At 43.2% G+C, this 16368-nt stretch overlaps 1 protein-coding gene across 1 annotated transcript in view; it reads left to right on the top strand.

Moving 5' to 3' along the window:
- SHB (SH2 domain containing adaptor protein B) overlaps window positions 1–16368 on the top strand; it is a 68393-nt gene that overhangs the window by 2552 nt on the left and 49473 nt on the right. The window contains exon 2 of the mRNA XM_009898293.2: window positions 8769–8886. Coding sequence (XP_009896595.1) covers window positions 8769–8886 — 118 coding nt within the window. The remainder of the gene's footprint in view (window positions 1–8768; window positions 8887–16368) is intronic.

The following is a 16368-nucleotide window of genomic DNA, read 5'->3' as shown; positions in this document are numbered from 1 at the left end:
ACAGCGGCCAGGTTGCTGCACACTGAGCAGTCGAACAGAGTGTACAGGACGTCAGCCAGGGTGTGGCACAGCAGTTTGGCTACTGTGTGCAGAAAGGCAGGCGAGGAAGCCACTGACGCTTGATTGGCTTGACCAGGGAGCAATGGTATCTGCCTAGTGGAATGCCCTGGTGTTCCTGAGCCCTGCACCACTAGAGCTGATGCAGCTTCTCAGATACAGCTCAGGTGGGAACATGCTATCATCCAAATGACAAGTTGTGGGGTGTGCCTCACTCTTATGCCAGTGTCAAATGGCAGCCTGGGGGAGGTGTGCCCAGGTGTAGGCATCATAATTGTTTTGGTTGGAAAAAACCTTTAAGATCAGCAGGTGCAGTCTTTATCTAACTCTGCTAAGTATGGTGCTAAACCCATGTTCCTTAGCACCCACATCTGTGCATCCTCTAAACACCTCCAGGGATGGTGATTCACACCTTCATTCAACCAACCTGGAACCTAGTCTAGGGTTTGATAACACTTTCAGTAAAGAAATTTCTTCTAATATCCAATTTAAACCTCCTCTGTTGCAGTTTGCAGTAATTTCCTCTCATCCTATCATTTTTTACTAGGGAAACAAGACCCACACTCAACTTGCTACAACCTCCATTCCAGAAGTTGTATAGAGCACTAAAGTCTCCCTTCAGCCTCATTTTCTCCATACTAAACAACTCCATTTCTCTCAGCTTCTACTTATAAGACCTGTTCTCCAGAATCTTCATAATCTTTATTGCCCTTCTCTGGATCCACTCCAGCAACTCAATGTCTGTCTTGTATTGAGAGGCTTAAAACTAAACAGAGTACTCAAGGTATGGCCTCACCAGTGCTGAATAGAGGAGGACAGTCACTTCCACAATGCTATTTGTCACACTATTCCTAATACAGGACAGGATGCTGTTGAACTTTTGGGCACCTGGGCACACAGCTTGCTCAGGTTCAGCCAGCTGTTGATGAACACCCACAGGTCTTTCCCTGGTGAGCAGCTTTCCAGCCACCTTTCCCAAGCTTTTAGTATTGAATGGGGCTGTTGTGAGCAGAGTGCATGATGTTACACTTGGCCCATACAATTTGCCTTGGCCCATAGATCCAGCCTGTCCAGGTCGCTCTCTAGAGCTTTCCTGCCCTCAAGCAGATCAATATTCTCTCCAGGTAAAAAGTGTCCACAGCCTTCCTGTCATCCCCTAAGTGAGTTGTCTTGTCATAGAATTAAATCAGGTTCATTAAGCAGGACCTATCCTTCATGAACCCATGTTGACTGGGCCTGATCACCTTGTTGCTCTGCATGTGCTGCATAAAGGCATTCAGAATGATCTGCTCCATGAACTTGCCTGTCACTGAGGTCATACTGGCAGATCTGAAGTTCCGTGAGTCCTCCTTCCAGCCCTTTTTGCAGCTGGGCATCACATTTGCCAGTCTCCGTTTTTCTGGGCCCTCCCTGATTAGTTAGGAGTGCTGGTAAATGATGAAAAGTGGCTTTGAACCATTTCCACCAGCTCCATCACTCCTCTGGGTGTATGGCATCCAGCCCTGTGGACTTGTTTATGTCTGAGTGGTGCGCAGCTCCTCTTGGACTATGGGGGCTTCATTCTCCTCCTCATCCCTCTCTTCCCGCTCAGAGGACTGGGTATCCAGTGCATACATTGTCCTACTACTAAAGACTGAGGCAAAGAAGTATTAAGTACCTCATCTTTTTCCTCATCCTTGACCACTATGTTCCCTCTTGCATCCAATAATGGACAGAGATTCTCCATAGTCTTCCTTTAGTTGCAAATATATTTGTTGAAGCATTTCATGTTTTCTTTAGCAGCTGAAACCAAATTGATTTCCAGTTGGACTTTGGCCCTTCTAATTTTCTCCCTGCACAGCCTCAGCACAACATTGTAGTTTTCCTGAATAGCCTGCCCTTTGTTCCAATAACTCTTCTTTTTTTTTCCCTGGAGTCACAATCAAATCCCTCTATCAGGCTAGGCTGGCTGTCTTCCCTGCTCATCTTTCAGAACATGGAGACAACCTGTTCCTGCACATTTAAGACTTTGGTTTTTTTGAAGAGTGTCCCACCTTCCTGGACTACTTTGTGTACTGCCTCCTTCTGGGGCCGCTTCCTCTCTGCTATATTGTATTTCCAGCAGACATCAGGGAAGTTAAAATCCCTTATGACAGCAAGGGCAGTGATTGTGTGACTTTGCCCAGATGCCTAAAGAATATTTCATCTATCTCTTCATCCTGGTTGAGTAGTCTGTAACAGACTCCCACCATGATGTCTAATAGAATACATAGAATACATAGAATAAACCAGGTTGGAAGAGACCTTCAAGATCATCACATCCAACCCATCAACCAATCCAACGCCGCCCAAGCAACTAACCCACGGCACCAAGCACCCCGTCATGTGATATGGTAAATCTTCAGAGCATTTTTTTTTCCACTGTGAGAACTGGACAAGTGACCCAAAGATAGATATGGATCAGAAGCCTGCACCTTTGGAGAAACTAAAACCTGCCAGATGTTCTGAGATTATAAAAGGAAGGTTAAAAGCTGCCCAGAATGCTTGTTGTGTTCTGTTTCGGGAAGAACAAGTCTCCCTAAGGCTGCAAACACCTGTTGCCCTGCCTCCCTCCCTTCCCATCCAGACTGTTACAAAGCTCACACAGGAGAAGTTCTGATGGGGGGCGGGGCTCAGGTCCCAGATCCCAGCTGTAATGTGTAGCACTGCACTCTGATTTAATGGATGATTGATTTGGCCTTTGCAGGACTGTGAAACTGTATCTGCTGAAATAGATGGCTCCCTGTAGTCTGGGCTCACTGAACTGCACAGATGTTGCTGCCAGATTTCCACTTGGCTTTCAAGTAATGAAAATATTGAGGGAATACAGGTGCTGCTGAATTTGGCTTGATGTCACTTATGTCTGAAGGTGCTTGGTGGTATATGTATCTGCAAAACATGGAAGTGATTTTAACTGCTGACCTGGTGTGAGGTAGGAGACACTAAATTGTGGCATACAAGGAGTAGATGTCAAGCCCAGGGGCGATTTCAGTTGAAAGTCCTGAGCTATGATGTAGGGATCGTGAGGAAAGAAGGTTTGTCTTAGGATTATTTTCACCTGGTCCATTGTGGACTGCATGCTGGGCTGTAGTGTCTCTCTGCTGCATTAAACAGGCTTGAGTAAAGCTGAACACCAAACTGGAGAGTGGAAAGTACTGGAGTGACTTTCCACCTGGGACACTGCAGCTCAGTGAATCCTGAGCTGTGCAGGGAAATATGCTAATCATACAGAGTATTCCACGACCATTGTGTTATTAGGGAAATTTTCAGGGAGACTGTGATTGGTCATTCTTTGGCACTAGGTCTACAGAAGTCTTGTGGTAATAGGCAGCTATTGCTGGCTTAAATCAAGGTTGTTGTACTGGGCTGCTACCACAGAGTGGCTCTCTTGCATCTGGAAAATCTGCGCAGAGGGTCTTCTGCTGTCCTGAAGCTGAGAGCATTTAGTGTGCTGGAAAAGTCTATGTACTCATATTGCTGAAGGGAAGGTGGAAAGGGGCACAAAGTGTGCAGTGGCAGCTGGAGGTGAGACAGAAACACTCTGACATCAGAAATGGCTGTCTTTATGCAGACTTCTGGGCAGAACAGCAGGATTCTGGCCATGTTTCTCTTTGCTGGGTGATAGGCTAGAGTTAGACATCTGGGACGTATTGGAACCAGCAGAAGGATGTGCCTCTGTCTCCTCTGTTCACTCTCGTGTGCAAAAAGAGCAGACATATGGCTCTGCTGCTGCTCACCAGGTTGCATTCTTGTCTTTGAAAAGTCAGGTGGACTGCAGGGATGCCCCTGGAAGGATATTGCTGCATGCAGTACCTTCCAAGTCCTAGCACTGACACTCTCCTGACAAGCTTTCCATGTCTGTTTTGTGGTTAGTTTACCTCTTGTTGCTTCTGCACGAGTTCACCACTTAATCTTTCTACTCCAAGAAGCCAGCTGTGGGAAAGTAAGTAATCCATTGCTTTTACATGTCTTTGCTGATTCAGCAGTGATGACTTTGAGCTGGTTTCAGCAGCTGACAATTTCATGGCGACAAAAAAGAAAGCTGCATGCTGTGGATGAAGTTCATGCTCTTGGGATATCTGTGGGTTGCTGTGTCACATATGAAGATCCTGGAGCATTCTTTGTCAAAGTTAAATTTGCATCTGTGAACAAGCTGACCTTACAAAAAGTATAAACACACATATATAAAACAACATGTAACAATAACTATATTTTTGTATTATTACACGTTATTTTATATACATAAACATGCATAGTGCTGAGAAAAGTTGTGGACCACCTCTCTTTGTAGAGTTTCAAAACTAGTATGGGCAAACCCCTGAACAATCTGTTCCAACTCCTGCTTTGAGCAGAAGAGTGGTTAAATTTTTTCAGAGATCTCATAGAAGCTAATTCCTAATGTAACTCTGATGTTAAAAAACTGCCCTGGAGCCTGAGTGTTACTGACAGACTTATATTTTGGTAATATTCCTGTAAGGACGGCAGTGCAAGATCCGAGTACAGCTCTGTCAAGCTGGAGTGTTTTTCCCCATTTTGTAAATGAATCTGTGTCGTAGATAACTGAAGTTAGTCTGCCTTAGTCTCTAAAATATACAAGCATCCCTTCATCTGCAAAAGCATGAAAGAATGAATAGGCATTGTTCAGATGCATATGTGCATACGTACACAGTTGGACATGGCTGGCTGAGTCAATAGAAAAGAATTATTTGTGAGAACACTAAAGCAGGGCTGAATACTGGTGCTGATCAGCAAGAAGGAATGAATTGTGCTTGATTCTCTAGAATTTTCAGGGTGGATGTGTGCAGGAGCTGTGTTAGTTAAGTCTGCATGTGAACACAGACATACTGGACGCTAAGCACAGCTAAAACAGCATCACACAATTCTGTTTAAACAGCTGGGCCACCATAAATCCAGCTTTGTTACTAATGCTTAGCAGTGTACAGATATTATCAGAAGCCTTTCCTTCAAAACTGCTCAGATAAGGAAAGAGATCTGTATTACATTTTTTTTACACATTTAACTTAAATTCAGAAGCAAACTGTTAGCATTAGGACTGTTCTAATGTAACAAATAGGTCTTAACATGCTGTTATTAAATTCTGGCTTGGGTGTGTCTTTGTGTGTGTTTGTGTGTGTGTATTGTATTACAAGAGATTGTATCCATCCAACACATGCCATCAAAGCCTTCACATCCATGTCTATGGACAAGTAACAAGAACTCTACAGTGACCCTATTCTGTGACATAGCGTGTCTTACAGACTTTTGTAACCCATAAAAGATACAATATTCAGAGCTGTAGGAACTAGCTCATTCTGACACAACTGGCGTAATATATGGGTAAAGATAACAGGACTTCCAGCTGCACCACAAGTACAAATCTAGGCCAAACTTAGCAGTCCTTCTGCATGCAGGCTGAGCTTTGTCCAGGTTTCATCATCAGGGATCTTTCTGATTTGGCAGAGGAGAGGCAAATTTATGTGTCCCACTCCAAAAGTCAGGCCCTGTGTGTGGATTCCCACATTACAAAACTTCAGCATGTTGCTATTCCTCTGCCTGGCTCTAAGGCAGATGTGGCAGGTACAACATTAGATCCTGGGAGGCCTGACTAGTTAAGTTTTCTGGGACAGCTGCATTTCTAGATGATGGATCACATCCATTCTCTTCTCTTTCATGTCCTGTGTTTGTCAGTCATTAACATGAAAGATCCATTTTGAGACCATTTGAACAAGTTTAGCCATTTGCCATAGCCCAAGATGTGGGATAAGTACTGCATTCAGGCCCCGAGCTGAAATCTGTGCTAGCCTTGTCCTCTGGACCAAAGAAAGGAAATGGCTGATTGAGACTAGTTTGCTGGACAGTGGCTGAAAGCTTGTTGGAAAGCAACCAACCAGCCACAGTTATCCCTGTCTACAACACCAGTGAACCCTGGTGAACATGGAAGCAACATAGAAAGGTCTGTTCCTACATGAGGTAACAGCATTTTGCTCTCACCTTGGATCTTCCCCACATGGCAGAGAGGTGGTTGAGATCATGACTGCAGAGCCCCATTGCACATGTAGGGGATGTACCTGGGATACTCATAGGCTTGTGAACAAAACTTGCAGGTAAGTTTGGAAAGCATGTGCTTTCTAAGGATGACATGAAAGGATGTAAGGAATTCATACCCTCTGGTGTGAAACAAATGTTTTGTTTATTATGTGTACCATGACTAGAATGCTTTTGTACTCAGAGCCTTGTCATTCAATAAAAGGCTTTCTCTGACTGACATACTGCATATAGGCTTGGAAGAAGAGCTTGGTCAAAAAGTAATTTCCAGGGAGATGTCACAAAGACTTGCAGAGCAGGAACTCTTTTCCTAGCTGGGATCTCTAACAGCATGAAAAGAATCTTCTGAATAGGATTGTGAAAAGGAGTTTAGACATTTACAGTGGATATGTTGTAAGAGAACCAACAAGCATACTCATTTGAGGTTTTCAAACCTTTCTGAATGAAGGCTTCATTTTGAAGTAAAACCCCCCAACTTAGTACTTCCTGGAAGCGGAGATTTTATAGCTGTTAGCAAGTATAGAAGAAAAAGCAAGTTGGTACTGGTCAGCTGCTGTATTTAGGTTGAGAACTATTAAATTTTAATACATATGGAAATGGTAACAGTCGTGTGGGGAGCCCTCTGCAAGCTCAGAACTGTAAAGCTAGTTTTAATAAGGAAATACAGATACACAGCTCCAAGAATGTGGAGCACTCTGCAGTTTCTGCCTGAGCACTGAAATGTGGGTTTGTGATTTGTTTGAGGGGTTTTGTTTGGTTGTTGTTTTGTTTTGAGTGTGGGGGGTTTTTTTGTTTGTTTGTTTGTTTTTTTAATGGGATGGTCATTTAGGGGAGGAGACATGATTGAAAACAGAGTGAGATGTACAGAATCCCATACTGCTTATGCCCCTATTATTTATCTGAAGGGGAGGAGTTTGCACCCACCATCCAATCTAGGGGAAGTTTTCCCTTCAGGGATTACTGTAGTGAATGTGTTTACAGCCTCAGTCTGATTTGGTACAGATTTACACATAATATATCTTAAAGGAGATTGCTGCCTTTCCTAATATAATATTAATTTATTCCATGTCATTTGTGTGGGTGTTAGATCCGTAAATACTTGTGTGTCCCTTCTTTATCTGAGTGTGGTGAGTTATGCTGGCAACCGGATACAGGAGCAGTTGCAGCTTGAGTGTCGCAGCTGTCAATGTACTTTTGGATCCTTCTTGAAAAGATCGAAGTGTTGCAATAAATAGCAGTCTGCTGTCAGTGTTACTGTTTCTGGTTTTTCAGGGCTGAACTCAGCCTTGCCCTGGTTTGAATGAGGGGTTGAAAAGAAAAGGTGATCTTTCATGGTGCTTTCGCACCTGCATTACTGTATGATTTTGTGAGGGTTCTGATGCTGAAGCCTATCTTTGCTTTGCCTGCTGCAGACTCTTTCCTATCCTATGTTACGTGTCTATGCTCTGTAATAATTGCCGTATGAGGACTTTTTTCTTTGCCTTGGTCCTCTTTCCATCTTCTAGGAACTGAGATTAATGATCATTATCTCTTCAATAACAAGGAAAAATTATTCCTGTTAGTTCAATCAGCTGGTTAAAAAGCCTGTATAAGAAATGGAACTTACACAGCATACAAGGATTTTGCAGAGGTCAGGGGAGTGTGGAGTAAAGGAGTGAGAATTTTTTTTTTTTCTTTAACCTTCGATTTTTCTAGTCTCCTAATGAAGGAAGGAAACTGGCTTATCTGACAATTTCTTTTTGCTGCCTTTTGTCCAAATTCACAGAATGCAGATAAATGTAATAATGTTCTTTTGAGAGAAAGAAGGGCAGAGATGGATGCAAGGAACTAAGTTTGAAAAAGAAGCTCATTGTGCATCTTGCTTCTTTTCAACTAAGAACTACAATTGCAAAGCTTCTTATTAATGCAGTGAGAATAGCCTTTGACTATTTAATTGAAAAACAAACCAAGTAGCAATATTATCTGTTGTAGCTGATAAATCTAAAAAGAGAGGGTGTGAAGTGCAACTGCAAGTGTGTTTCCTTTTCTGAATATTAGGGATGAGAGACTTAGAGTTGTTCCGCCTGGAGAAGTTTCTGGGGAGACCTTGTTGCAGCCTTTCAATACTTAATGGGACACCTATAGGAAAGGTGGGAACAGTCTTTTCAGCTGGGCCAGGTGGGATAGGACTGGGGGTAATGGTTTGAAACTAAAAAGGGGTAGATTTAGACTAGATCCAAGGAAGAATTTATTTTTTTTTCCCAGTGAGGGTCCCAAAACACTGGAGCATGTTGCTTAGAAAAGTGGAAAATGTGCTGTCCCTGGAATCATTCAAGGCCATATTGGATGGGATCATGTTGTTCTGAGCAGCCAGACCTGCTAAAGATCTCCCTGCTCACTGCAGGGGAATTGGACTAGGCAACCTTTACATTTCCTTTCAACTCAAAGCATTCCACATTTTTAACAGGACCACACTTCTCCGTCATTTTTTCAGCACCATTTAGTAACTGATTTGTGCCAATTGTGGTTTTGTCCTCTGAACTAAGACTGTACTTTGAAGATGTTATAGGATGCAGCTGTGTGAGACTTGTTTTTCTTGCTGGTACGGTGTTACTGTCTGGTTTGATGCACATCTGACTAGATGTAACAGTTCCTTTTCTATCTTTCAGGTATTGATAGCTGATGACTACTCGGATCCATTTGATGCCAAAAGTGAGTTGAACAGAATGGGAAAAGGGGAAAACACTGGCTATATGGAACCATATGAAGCTCAGAGAATAATGACTGGTAAGAGAAGACAGTTGCACTTGTGATCTTTAATTACATAACAGCTACAGCTGCTATAAAACAGAAATGTTCTTTGGCATGCAAAGCCATGTTTCTGAAGATATTTAGGCAGTCAACAGTAAATGCCGTGGAGGCTTTTCATGTGTCTGCACCTGCCTTGATATCTAAAAATACTGCTCTGGAATTTGCTGTTGAATATGGATGGTTTGTCCCGTCACGTGGGAATAGAGATGATTTGTGCTGTCTGTCCTGTGGGAAGACGAAAATGTAAACAGTGGGAGCTGAATTATGTACTGCTCATCTTGACAATGTTGAGGATGTCATCTGCATACATGTTAGATATGGCTAAAGCATGGTATTAGTTAGTTTAAAAACTGTTGATGTGTTTACTTATGACCTTTATAGCTCAGTGAGATCCAGACTTGTTGGTCTTCCCCCTGCTGGAGGACTGTGATGCTGCATCTTTGTGTAGCTTCTTTCTTTCCTTCCTTGCTTCTCCGATTTTTATTGTACCGATGGTCAAATTGAGACCCTTAATAATATTTGTGAGCTTTTGACTTCTATCCTTTGTAGTGTGTTTCCTGTTTCATGTAGGGAGCTGACTAATGGTGGTATTGTTGTACAAGTTTGGATGGTTTGAACTGCTTGTCCTGACATTATTTACTGCATTGTTCATGTATTTTCTCCATATCTGCATCCATTTTCCACTTGTTGGCTGTGCAGACTGTGAACTTTTTTGGGGGGGCATGGGGCCTTATGTTTTTAATTTATGGTCTTAGTGAGCACATGCCTCTGTTCAGATCAGTGGTGCATTTCATGGATTTGTACAGCAAGTCCTCTTTTTCTCATTATGAGGTTAAAGGCACTCTTGTGCCCAGTTAAGTTGATTGTATGCTTTCCTTTTTATTGGCAGCTCCTGTTTTGGGCCTTCAGGAAAGATTAATCAGTGGGGGAAGATGAGGCTGTTGGATGCAAAGATCCTTTTTTCATGCAAGTGTTCCTATTTTTCTTTTCTTAAATAGCATATCTGAAGGCAGAAACAGGAAAATACATGCAGATTATATTGTTTAGAAGCTTTCAGTGTCTTATAGGAGCTTTTATTGTGGGAGCTTATAGGAGCTTTTATTTTCCTTCATGTGAATCTATTCATTCTAGCTGAGTAATTTCTCAGAAAAAAAACAAAACCAAAACCCAAACAACAAACCAGTCCAATTAAGTTCTTGCTCTCTATACAGCAGTGATGAACATTTGTAATTGTAACTATGAAGTCCACAGTGCTTTGATTTCTTCTTATATTTAGGACAGGACCTTATTTTATCTCCTTTTCTAGATTAACCATAATAAATATTTATTGAACAATACTGAATGGCTTTGCTACAGTAAGGCACAGTAAAATGTGTACCGTTGCAAGTGCAAGACAATTTTGCCAAACTGGTGTTGTTGCAGCTGATAAGCTGTTGTATCTTCTCCATGTGAGTGAACATGAGGAGGTCTCAAAGATGCTAAAGGCCTTTTTGAAACTCGGTATAGTGATAGAGCAAGTGTTCTGAATGTGCATTTGATTGAGCCAGTAGAAGAGGAGAGGCTGAGGGAGATGGGGTTGCTTAGCCTGGAGAAGAGGAGGCTCAGGGGTGACCTTCTTGCTCTCTACAGCTACCTGAAGGGTGGTTGTAGCCAGGAAGGGATTGGTCTCTTCTCCCAGGCAACCAGCACCAGAACAAGAGGTCACAGTCTGAGGCTGTGCCAGGGGAGGTTTAGGTTGGATGTTAGGAAGAAGTTCTATACAGAGAGAGTGATTGCCCATTGGAATGGGCTGCCCAGGGAGGTGGTGGAGTCACCATCATTGGAGGTGTTCAGGAGGAGACTTGATGGGGTGCTTGGTGCCATGGTTTAGTTGATTAGGTGGGTTGGATTGGTTGATGGGTTGGACATGATGATCTTGAAGGTCTCTTCCAACCTGGTTTATTCTATTCTTATTCTATTCTAAGATGCCTGAAGGCCTTTAGTGTTTTGAGATCTGGGTATTTTGTTTCTAGTCATCTTGTTCTAAGGCTGGTGCAAATAGAAAAAGTCTTCCATTCCACTATATTGAAACATGTGAGTTTAGTTTCCATTTTTAATTGCACATATGCTGCCTTCGCATTTTACTTGACAAATGAAAGCCTTTTTTTTTTTTGGAGTGTTTCTACAGATTTGGTTTGTATCTTCCCCAGTGAATTCTATTTTCTATCTACCACTCCTAAAGAAGATCTTTGGACTGCAGTTTGATTGGCTTCGAATGTTTACTGCTTTCTTTATGTTGGCTTGTTAGATGTGCTGTTTGTTGAACGAAAGAAAGTTATATGGCTATCCATTAGGCTTAATTAATCTGGTGAGGTCCTTCTGTGTTTTTTGTAACATGGGTTAATTCCACAGAGAAGGAATTTGCATACTGCAGCAGAATGGTCTTTAAGAGAGACAAAAACCAAACCAGCTTTTTGTCAGTTGTTCTTTGTCTGCTGATGTATTCTAACCCTTGATCAGCTCTGGAAACCAGGTGTAAGGGCTAGTTTGAAACAGGAGTCTAAAGTTTTTGTGCATGCTGCATACTTCATGATTTTGTAGATGATCTGGCAAAAGCATACATCTAGATGAGATAATTGAATTATTTCAAAATAAGCTGTGATGTCTGAAATCATAGAATGATCAAATTACATGGGTTGGAAGGGACCTCTAAAGGTCTAGTACAACCCCCTCTGCAGTAAACAGGGCTATCCTCAACTAGGACAGGTTGCCCAGAACCCTGTCGAGCCTCACTTTGAATATCTCTAGAGATGGGGCCTCAAACACCTCCCTGGGCAACTTGTTCTAGTGTTCCACTACTCTTGTTCCTAGCATCCAACCCAAATCTACTCTTCTCTACTTTGAAACCATTGCTCCTCATCCTATCCCTACAGGCCTTTGTAAACAGTCCCTCTCCATCCTTCTTGTAGACCCCTGTCAGGTACTGGGAGGCTGCTATCATGTCTCCCTGGAGCCGCCTCTTCTTCAGGCTGAACAATCCCAGCTCCTTCAACCTGTCTTTGCAGCAGAGGTGCTCCAACCCCCGGATCATTTTCATGGCCCTCCTCTGGACCCTCTCCATGAGGTCCATGTCCTTCCTGTGTTGAAGGCTTCAGACCTGGATGCAGTACTCCAGGTGAGGTCTCACCAGAGCAGAGCAAAGTGGCAGAATCACCTCTCTGGATCTGCTGGCCACACATCTTTTGATGCAGCCCAGGATGTGATTTGCCTTTGGGGCTGCAAGCGCACACTGCTTATGTCCAGCTTTTTGTCTACCAGCACCACCAAGTCCTCTTCCGCAAGGCTGATTTTGATCCCCTCATCCCCCAGTCTGTGTTGATAGTGAGGATTGTTCAGGCCCAGGTGCAGAACCCTCCACTTGCTCTTGTTGAACCTCATGAGGTTCACTTGGGCCCACCTCTCCAGCTTGTCCAAGTCCCTCTGGATGACATCCTGTCCTTCTGCCATATTGACAGCACCACTCAGCTTGATGTCATCTGCCGCATTAGTGGCCTCTGTATCATGCGTTTGCTTCAAAGATATGGTAGACAGGGAGAAACTCCTCTTTATGTATTTCAGAGTTATGTACCCGTAATAGGTAGCATTTCTGAAAGGAGTTACTTTCCCTGAGATGTAACATGCCATGTAGTATTCCTCACTGAGCAAATGCTATGCAGTGAACAGACTTCAGAAGACTGCCGTAACTCCATCAATAAAATATATACTGTGCCTCTCTTCTGTCCAGGGTGATTTTAGAGGCTGCTCAGGACATACCTAAATCTCCTTCCAGACAGTAAAAGCAGGTGTTTGAGGAACAAAGAATTCAGTTTTGCTATTGTTGCATTTTCCACAAGAGGTTAGTCACAGAGCTGTCCTGGTAACTGGGCACGTTAGATGTTATACATGGGATTATGCTGACTCATGAGAGCAGGGAGGTGCTTACTGTGTGTTGAGACAGTATGTCTTGATAACTGAAAGATCTAAGTAAGCCACAAAAGGGCTTCTGGTCATAAAAGGGAAGCTGAATTCAAGTATCCCAAATGTAGTTAAACCTGAAAAGAGCATATCCTTCTCTGTTGTTGTGGTCTAAGCCCAGCTGGCCTCCCCCACCAGAGGTGCTGGGAAATAGAAAGTGTAATGAAAGGCTCATGGGTCAAGACAAGGACAGAGAAATCACTCAACGATTATGGTCACAGGTGAAACAGACAATTTGGGGAGAAAATCAGTTTAAGTTGTTATCAATCAGATCAGAGCAGGATAATGAAAAATAAACAGAAATCTTAAAAAGATCTTCTCTCTACTCCTCCCTTCTTCCTGGCTTAACTTTGCTCCTGATTTCTCTACCTTCTCCCCACCAGCAACACAAGGGCACAGGAATGGAGGTTACATTTAGTTCAACATACATTGCTTCTGCCCCTTCTTCCTCTTCAAGGGGAGGGTTCCTTACACTCTTCCCTCCTCCAGTGTGGAGTCCTTCCCATAGGAAACAGTCCTTCATGAACTTCTCCAACATGAGTCTTTCCCTACAGTTCATCATGAACTGCTCCAGCATGGCTCATCTCCAACCCAGTTATCCTTGACTAAAGGAGAGTCTTCTTTTGTCCAGACATTCTCTGTTGCCTTCAGGGACTGGGATTCCTGAGGGCTAGCCTTAGCAAAGATGGAAGCAAAGAAGGCATTCAGTCATTCTGTAGGCATTCTGTATCCTTTGCCATCAGGGAACCCACCTCATTCAGCAGCAGGCCCACATTTTTCCTTTTCCTGCTAATGTACTTGAGGAAGCCCTTTTTACCTTTATTTTTTTTATCTTTTGCCAGATTTAATTCCACAAAACCCTTAGTCTTCCTCATTGCATCCCTGGCATTGCATATTCTGGCAGTGTTCCTGTTTTCCTCCTATGTGGCCAATCTGTTTTTCCACACACTGTCAACTTTATTTTCTTATTTTCTTATTTGATTATTTTTCAGAATGTCCCTGCTTATCCACACAGGACTCTTTCCTTTCTTTCCTGATTTCTTACTCATGGTCATGCACCCATCTTGAGAATGGAGGAGGTGGTGCTTGAATATTAACCATCTCTCTTCTGCTTCCCTACCTTCCAGAGCCCTAACCCAGGAGATTCCTCCAAGTAGGTCTCTGAAGAGTTCAAGAGTGGCTCTCCTGAAGTGCATGGTTGCCAATCTATTTATTACCCTGCTGTTCCACATCGTCCTGATCTCCACAATCTCATGGTTGGTGTGGCCAAAGCTACCACCAACCTTCACATCTCTGACTTAATCTTCTTTGTTAATGCAAGGACCAGCAGTGCACCACTCCAGGTAGGGTCACCCACCACCTTTATCAAGAAGCTATAATCAATGCACTGCAGGAACCTCCTTAGGCTTCTCACTGTGTTGTTTATACACCAAGTGTCAGGGTTGTTGAAGTCCTCCATGATAATCAGGGAATGTGATTGCGAGGCTCCTTCACACCATTAGTCAAAGGACTCATCAGCTTTCTCCTCCTAATAGGTTGCCTGTAGTAAACACCCACCACAATGTCACTCACACTATCCTGTCTCTTAGTTCTTATCCACAGACTTTCAGCTCTTTCTTGTTCCCCTCTTAGGCAGAGCTCAATATATTCCAGTTGCTCCCCCACATAAAGAACAACTCCACTGCCTCGCCTTGCTTACCTGTCTTTCTTAAAAAGTATCTAGCAGTCCCTGACAGCATTCCAGTCACATGTGCCATCCCACCATATCTCCATAACTGCAATAAGAACATGGCCCTGTGTCAACACCCACACCTTTAGTTCTTCAGGTTTATTCCCCATGCTGCATTCTTTGGTTAAAGGCATTTCAGACTAGTAGTCAAGTAAGAAGGTTTCTCTATAGGGGTTCAAGAGGATCCACCATAGTGTACACACCCTTGAGGTGTTGGCCTTCAGGCTCTCCTCTTGGAAAGCATCAAAGGAACATTCTATTTGTCACTCCTCTGTTTGGCAGTACTTCAAGAAGAGACTGCTCCAGCATGAGCTTCCCACAGAACCACAGCCTTCTTGGGGTGCAGCAGCCTTCTTCAGTTTGGGGTCTTCCGTAGGCTGCAGGTGGGCTGCAAGGAAATAGCCTGGCATCTCACCACGGGCTTCAGGGGAATCCCTTCCACTGGATCCAGAAAGCAGATCCTCCTGTATAGCTGCAGATAGTGCTAAAAGGCCAAATGCCCTCATGCACTTCACTGCTTTTTTCTAGGCACTGCAATTAAGAGTCTGTGCCTGAATGACAGTGGAATCTCTGATGGAGATGGAGTGGAAGGACAAGCGGACTAGCAAAAGCAGTGTACCCATCTTAACTAAGAGGTCCCCATGGACTTGCAGGGAGCAGTAGCTCTGACTTGCTGCAAGCTATCACAGATGTGATGGGAGTGTGTGGAAAACAGCATTCCCATGAACCTGCACCAACTTCAAAAGGTCTCAGTTGTCAGTTTCCCTTGTAACTGGAGAGGTCCTTTTTAGTGTGTGCATGTGCATGTGTGTGTTCAGAGCTGTAACTCCAGCTGAACAGTCACTACAGCACATTGGTGATATGTCAGTTCTTGTAAACCCTTTACCAGGTGTCCTCTGGCATCCTACTAGTGGGTGCTAAGTTTACCGCTGCAAATATTGTAAAAAGAGCAGTGATAATTACTTTAATAAACACTTTGGCCTGTTGAAGGTCATTGCATCTAGCAAGACAACCTGTGATCTTTAAGCACTACAGTGGCTCTGCTTAGGATTTGCTGTCTGCTTGTATTTGAACATGGCAAAGACGTGTAGCCAATACAGAAGTGTTTGCCCACTAAGTTCAACAGCTGGCATAGTTTTCTTCTTCTCTTGTTCCTACACTTATATTTCGATTCTAGATTCTATTCAAGGATCTAACACTAGACTAGATGACTAGAATTCAGCCCAAAATGAGAGTTTATCCATAATCAGTTCATCTTTTATGTAGAAGATGTTCCTTGCTAGAACTCTTATGCTCTTGCCCTGTTGACAGATGGTGTGAATAATACTACATTCTAGCAGAACAAGTTCTGAGATGTTTTAATTTTAAAGGAAGTGGAGAAAAGCTCAAGGTAACCCTTAACTGTTGGAATTTGATGTGTATTTGTTTTCAGCTCATCATTTGCCAAGAACCACTGGGTGAGATTTGAAGAAATTCTGTAGCACACCGAGGTAAGCTTGTGGCTGATAACAGGATGGCTTTACTTACATTCTGGGAATTTTCTAAAAGACTGCACTGGAAATCTTGGTAATCTCTTCCTAAAGCTGACAAACAATCACGAAACATTCAGGTTGGAAAAGACCCTCAGGATCACCAAATCTGACCAATAACCCTACTCTATAGGTTCATTCCTAAACCATATCCCCAAGCACCACATCCAAACGACCTTTAAACACATCCAGGGTTGGTGACTCAAC

This window comes from Dryobates pubescens, chromosome Z (genome assembly GCF_014839835.1).
Source record: "Dryobates pubescens isolate bDryPub1 chromosome Z, bDryPub1.pri, whole genome shotgun sequence".
NCBI classification, from domain to species: domain Eukaryota; kingdom Metazoa; phylum Chordata; class Aves; order Piciformes; family Picidae; genus Dryobates; species Dryobates pubescens.
The sequence above is the reverse complement of the archived record's forward strand: the minus strand, read 5'-3'. Positions and strand labels throughout refer to the sequence as shown.